The sequence below is a fragment of the Egretta garzetta genome, unplaced genomic scaffold (assembly GCF_000687185.1).
Source record: "Egretta garzetta isolate BGI_Z169 unplaced genomic scaffold, ASM68718v1 scaffold159, whole genome shotgun sequence".
In the NCBI taxonomy this organism is placed as follows: domain Eukaryota; kingdom Metazoa; phylum Chordata; class Aves; order Pelecaniformes; family Ardeidae; genus Egretta; species Egretta garzetta.
Window position 1 is genome coordinate 463,649 of NW_009260762.1, and position 6,867 is coordinate 470,515.

At 38.7% G+C, this 6,867-nt stretch overlaps 1 protein-coding gene and 1 long non-coding RNA gene across 5 annotated transcripts in view; one reads left to right on the forward strand and one right to left on the reverse strand.

The window, feature by feature from the left end:
* Positions 1 to 6: 6 nt before the first annotated feature.
* HCFC2 (host cell factor C2) overlaps positions 7 to 6,867 on the reverse strand; it is a 25,407-nt gene continuing 18,546 nt past the window's right edge. For 2 of the 4 annotated variants that reach the window (XM_035901466.1, XM_035901464.1), the window contains 2 exons: positions 3,669 to 3,854; positions 1,911 to 3,273 (listed from right to left, as the gene is read on the reverse strand). In XM_035901466.1, coding sequence (XP_035757359.1) covers positions 2,959 to 3,273; positions 3,669 to 3,854 — 501 coding nt within the window. In that variant the 3' untranslated portion in view covers positions 1,911 to 2,958. The other 2 variants (XM_009646061.2, XM_035901465.1) reach the window with 2 other exon arrangements.
* The window catches only part of LOC118453033, a 6,467-nt gene continuing 4,231 nt past the window's right edge, over positions 4,632 to 6,867 (forward strand). Inside the window, exons 1-2 of the long non-coding RNA XR_004842917.1 lie at positions 4,632 to 4,701; positions 6,830 to 6,831. This is a non-coding gene — a long non-coding RNA (uncharacterized LOC118453033). The remainder of the gene's footprint in view (positions 4,702 to 6,829; positions 6,832 to 6,867) is intronic.

A 6,867-nucleotide genomic window follows, 5' to 3' on the forward strand; every position in this document is an offset into this window, starting at 1 on the left:
ACCGCTCGCGTGTACAGTATTTTAGTTATCAGACGGTATCGGTAGTGAGATCACACCTGATGAGATGGACCATTAAAACACAAATATTTTAAAGCCAGTCAACTTCAGGAAAAGTCCTATACATTCATACTATAAACACTGCTTAAAGTGAATCTGGGATATCTGTCATTGTCATAAACACAAGATTTTCCCTGGAGTAAAACCACATGTGTTACTCCTGTGCCACAATTAACACTATTATAGCAATTTATGGTCCCCAGCACTTTTTATATGCTATTATAGCATGTGATGTGTTGCGTTAATTAAGGCTGTATCAGCACTTCTGTTACAACCCTGATTTTCAGGGTAGCTAAAACTTGGCTATTTAATCTGCTCCGGGATACTTGAGCTGTTAAATCTCTAACGTTTTAGTGATACTTCTCCCACCAAACCAGGCACATCTTTTCTTTAGGTTCTATATTTACAAATGCTCTTAAGACAAATTTAACCGGCAGAGGCAAGAAATTCTACCTTGATGTACAGTCTTTTGGCATTCGGGGCAAAATTAAAGTGCAAAGTATAAACTTCATTGCACAGTAAATAATTTAGATTTTATTTTAAAATAAATCTTATTTAGGTGCCTCAGTCTATTCACCTAGTGACCATGTCCAACTCAGCCATTTTCCTCTACACTTTGGTAAACATAGGTTCATATATAGATACATAAATAGCATTTAAAATGTTTACCTTTATTTCACTACTATGAACAATTTTCTTCTTTTAGCGTAGGAATGGATCAACCTATTCCTAGAAGTAATGCTTGTTGAATTTATCAGCTAGCTAGTTAATGTAAAATGATGCATAGTAAAAGGGAGATACTGAACTTGATTGGTAGAATATACTGGTAAAGCAAACAAGCACTTAAGATGATTAACTGGAATAAATATGTTGAAAGTTGCCATACAATATGTGCAAAATTGCTTACCATGTATTCTAAACTTTGGTTAAAATTTTCAGATTGAAGTTTTACAGAAACATTATGGAAGCAACACAAGTGATTACAAACACAGGAATGAGGTAAGTTATTATTAGTGCAAAAAGCAAGCATATGCTAAAAGCAAAGCATATGGATTTAAAAAAAAAAAAGAAAAAAAAGAGAAAAAATCTCATGGAAGTTTTAATACAAGACCAAACAGGTCTCTTGTAAACATTGGTATTTACAAGTTTAAGATTTGTACAACTACAAAAGGATAACTCTAAATATTAGTAGTGCATTTACAATGAATTTACGTTTTTTTGTAATAAGAGAAATGACTAAGTTTATCTTTTTCCTTTTAAATCTTCAGGGGATATCTTTCAAGATTAAGATATTTGTTACAAACAGTAGAAAAATCATTTCTTTACAAAAAAGTATATATTAAAATATTTATACATTTTAAGTTACTATATAATAACTGGAATTTTTTTCCTTGTACTCAGGCACCACAATGAAGACTGTGGTATAAGGAACTGAAACCAAATAGAATATACCAGTCTTGTGAATTATCTATGCAAGATCTGTAGCAATCATGGGGACTCTACCTCAAATACTACTGCATGTGCCAATTTTTTGTTTATTTTTAATTTCAAACTGCGTATTTTTTACATTTTAACTATCACTACCAAAAAGAGCTACTGGATAGAGTATGGTCCTCCACCCCACCATCTTCAATATAGTTTCTATACGGTACTCATACCTGAGCAAGGCTGTGTAGCGCTGATGTTTCAAACGTAAAAAAGGTTATATATTTTTAAGATAAAAACAATGCAAAAATAAAATATTTGTAGCATTTACAAATAGTACAAGAGTTACATTGAACACTACATTCGAAACTTGAGAATTATTATGTTGTTTCTACTTTGAGCTTGATGTTTTCATATCTGCAAAAAGAAGGAGACATTGTTAAACGTTTCATAATTTCACATCGTGTATGTAGTCAAAAATCTTTCAAACAAATATTGTTCCAGAGTTCTGGGATACAGATCATGGCCAAAACCCTTGCCAGTTAAAGGGTTAAAACAGCATCGGAATACTAAACATTAGGGAAGTCAACTTCTTCATTGTTGCTCTCCATCTTAGGAAAACACACGTTAAAAACCAAGCAGCTCGCTTTCAACCACACCCTGTGGGATCACAGCCCACAGACTGAGAGGTCAGCAGCTAAACAGATCCAACAGCTCGCTGCTCCCCGAGGGGGTGGGCACACTCCCCTCACTCTGCCATTCCTAACCTTTCTCCATGCTCATGGGGCCTCTTGCTGAGCAAAGCAAGCTCCCTACTAGCAGAAAGCTAAGCCAGAAAGGGGAAGGATGGGGTAAGAGTAGAACCCAGCAAAACTTCTTGTTTTGCGCCCCTGGATTGGCTTACTTAAAAGGTGAGCCGGAACTAATCAGGCTAAAAACTGATCTTTATTTTCAGTGGATCCATTCCCATCCCCAACTCATCATGAACCTGTGCAATTTAAGTGCAGGGACAAGATGACAAAACCTCTTCTGGCTGTGATACGGATTTTAAAGGGCATATGCATCACAACAATGCACCTTACGTCACCTTATGAAAATTTTTTCTAATAAAGAGGGGCAAAAGATTGAAAAAAACCCCTGATTACACCCATGCGTGTAACTGGATTACTTTACTAGAGGGAAAACTTTTGAGCTGAAGTGAAGCCCAGGGAAATCAGAAGCTTGCTGGGCTTTTATGATTTGAGGGACCGGGTAAGACTCAATAACTGTCATTTCAGTACTTGCTTGTCTTTGCTTGTGAACAAATATAGTTTGGTTTTTTTTTTAATAAATGTTATGCCAAAAGCGAGAACTAAATTTTCTTAAAAGTTCTACAAGGAACAAAATGATATTTCAAGAACTTTACATTCACTGCTGAGAAAAGCGTTGTTTCTAGAGACACAATATGCCATTTCCTCCGCCACAGCTACAGCCCATTTAAATGCTGCGTCTGACACCAACTTTACCTTGAAGCCATCGAACTTGTGTGGCTGGTCCGTATCCCCTCTCATTCTTTGCAGAAATTCTGAACACTATTGCAGGTCGGGAAGTGTAATCAACGTGAGCATTTGAAAGCTGGGCAGCAGTCACTACACATGATGTTTTAAGACCACAGTATATTCTCATAAAGACAAGCTGGCTTGGATTTTCCTGTAATTGTGTGGAACGGATTGCTAAGTAGGCAGAATATTCTAAAATATTTCCAGAGGGTGAAGCAGGAGGCTCCCAAGAAAGATGAATACAGTCTACACTCTGAAGAAAAAGAAAGAAAATGTGATAGCATGTAAGTAACCATTAGATACGGAGGTACAGATGTGCCTTTTGACTTTTTTTTTTTTAAAAAAAGCATGGTAAATACTTATAGATTCAAGGATGAAGAAAGAGAAAATCATGGGGAAACTATCAGGTGACTAAGATGTGTATCTGGTAATATGATCATTAAGTCTTAAAATAATTCTTTGTAGCAAATTTCTCAGAGAGTATTACATGGAGCAGAATTAACCAATTAAACATTTGACACTATTTTATATTACAATTTTAACTCGGACAAAAACCCCAACAACAAACCAACTGAAAACAAGAGTTCTCAGATTAAACTTGTGGCCAGAATTTTATACATCAGAGCTAGAATTACCTGCATTTCTCACCTTGGTGATTTTGACTGTTGAAGGAGCTCCAGGAAAACCCGGAATGCAAGTCTTGAATTCACTGACTTTACTGAAAGGCCCAACACCACAGCCATTAATTGCAGCAACTCTGAACCTGTACACTGTGCCTGGAAAAAGATCCTGTTTCTTAAGTAATCTGTAGTCTAGTACATCTGCGCTTTCATTCTGAAAATAAAGCAACGTTTGTGTTAGTTTTTAAAATATTCTAAACACAGCCTAAAAAATATGAAATGGGTAGCGACACACTGAAATTAGTAAGTTTAACTGAAACTGAAAATCAAACATTCTTATACTTAAATCAGAATTTATGTAAAGGTTCTGACTGAGGCACTAGCTCACCTCAAAACAGCTGATCTAAGCAGCAATATGAGACTACATGTCTAACCAACCCCGCCACCCCACCCCCCATTTTTCAGTCATTTAAATCGAACTGCACCTCTTGGTCATTTTCACTCAGGAAAAGTAAAAGCAAAGTAGCATTTCTGACTGCATAGCTTATGATTTAATGAGCATGCTCTTCTGTCCTAAAAAATATTTTTCTTTCAAAACCAGTTATTCCTACAGTTAGAAGTTGCAATTTGATGTGTAGGTAATCAAAAAGTTTTTAAAGAAAGGCACTGTAAATTAGTAACAAATAGGTTTCTGAAACATTATGTGCTACTGTTCTCCCATGTTTAAAATATTCATTGATGCATCCTTGAAACTTCCAGTGGAACTATTTTCTTTCTGAATAATGTATAAGAAATCACAATCAATGTAAACACTGTAAAATGCACTATGCTCTTTAAAACCAAGATGTGCAATATTTGTAGTGTAGTGCTTTCTTTGGCAGCGGTCTGTCCTTTGTTTCTGTCTCAAGAAAACATACACCCATCGTTTTTGGTTTTTAGTTCGCTAGGACATCATTCATTTACACTTTTGATACCTTAAGAGTCAAAAGACCCCCAGATGTAAGCGGCTTACACGCATAAGATTTAGGCCTTATTGTCTAGTTTGCTGTTGCTTTGCTAAAGTCAGTATTGTCTAGTGTGGATGTTTTTCTGAAGTCAGTAGTGTCTAGTTTGGATGTTTTTCTAAAGTCTGTAGTATAGTTAGTTAGTAAATTTAGAACCCTATTCAAGGACGGGAAGAATCGGGAGGGGATGAAGCAAAAGGATAATAACGGTTTGCCAAGGTTGCCAGACTAGAAGGAATGAGAACTAATTGGCGCAGGAAGATTCGTGGCTCCTTACGAAGGACAGTTTTTGATAAGAACCAGGAGTTTACCTTAAGAACTGGTTTACACCGACCCTGCAGTTTGGGCAAGAGCCAAGAAGCAACTGAGTCTGCGCAAGAACAAGGGGTTACTAGCGGTGACGAAGAGGAACCATCAGCCTTCATCCCCACGACCCCCAACGACCACCACCAGGAGGCACTGAGCAAGCGCAGTGGGGAGGGACTTATGGAAATGACCTCCTGAAGCTAATTTTAATACAAAGCAGGACAGGTTATGCATATGTATAGGCATACTGGGAAACTTCATGCATATGTAACACTTTGCTACATATAAACGACGGATCCGTGGGATCACAGGACCTCCAGCCGGCACCGAGGGATTCTCGGGGAGAACCTCTGATCCCCGGACCGAAGAATTCTAAGCAAGTCCCCTGGAAAGGTAATAAGGCATTCTTTTAAGGAGGGTAACGGAGCCTGCTTATAAGACGCGGTGAAAGCCTCGCAGGGTTGGGCTAGGGTCCCGGGAAAGGTTAGGTCGGGATTTCCGGTGGGGGGGCTAGAATCCCAGAGGGAGCTTCAACAGGGGTTGGGGTCCCTCTGACTAGTGCCTGTGATAGTGCACGATCACACCCACTAGTCTCTTGGGAGAATGGGTACGTTTCTGAGTAAGAAATCTGTCCCACAGGGAACACCTTTGGGATGTATTTTGAGACACTGGAAAGATCTGGGAGGTGATCCTCTGATTCAGAAACAATTAACTGAATATTGCAATCAGTGGTGGCCAATGTATAGATTGGAAAGTGGGGAGAAATGGCCAGAAAACAGGACATTGCAATATAATACCATCTTACAATTAATGTTGTTTTGTAAAAGGGAAGGTAAATGGAATGAAATGGCGTATGTTGATTTGTTCTTTACATTGCAAAATCACCCGGAATGGCAAAAATGTTGTGAGATATACCTACAGGATTCTGTGGCAATGGTTTTGAAAAAGAAAAAGTGTGGTAAGAACTCGAGAAAGTGTTGTTCTACTTGTGATATTGATGTAAATTGCCTAAAAAGAGGGACAGAGGAGGAGGATATTGAATTAATGGTTGTACCTCATCGGAGAAGGGGTCGAGAGGTTCAAAATCCAGAGGCTGAAAGTTCTTGTGCTCCTCTTCTGGAAGAGGAAGCAGAGGGATTTAGCCCAATTGCAGGAAGAACGCGGGGAAGGGAAGGGGAAGCAGGAGCAGCTTCTTTCCAAACCCCTCTCCAAGAAGCAGTAGGGAATGACAGTCCGGTGGTGGTAAAAGTTCCTTTCTCAATTGCTGATTTAAGATCATGGAAAGAGATCGCAGGTTCCTATCGGGAGGATCCCGAAAGAGTAGCCAAGGCAATTGAAACAATAATTAGAACTCAGGATCCTGACTGGAATGATTTACAAGTGATATTGGATACTTTCCTTGATGAAACTGAAAAGAGAATGGTATTGAATGCTGCCAGAAAACAGGTGGAGGGAGCATATGCTAATGGAGATTTACGGGGGACCGTGGACCAGAATTTTCCATCTGCAAATCCCGAGTGGGACCCTAATCAGCCGGGACACAGGGGAATGTTGACTAGATATCAGAGGTGGATTTTATTTGGTGTAAGACATGCAATGCCAAAAGCAGTAAATTGGTCAAAAATTTATGAAGTAAGACAGGAACCAAATGAGTCCCCTTCAGCCTTTATGGAAAGACTAAAGGTGACTGCTAGGAAGTATACCAATTTGAATCCAGAAAACCCAGAAGCAGCAACACAATTGGCCTTTTTGTTTATAGGTCAATCGGCCCCGGACATTAGAAAGAAACTCCAGAAACTAGAAGGACCCGAATCCAGAGATTTGGGTAAAATGCTTGAAGTAGCTTGGACTGTATATAAAAACAGAGAAAAAGAAAGAGAAGTTGAGACGGGCATGGAGCGATGGAAAATTACTGGC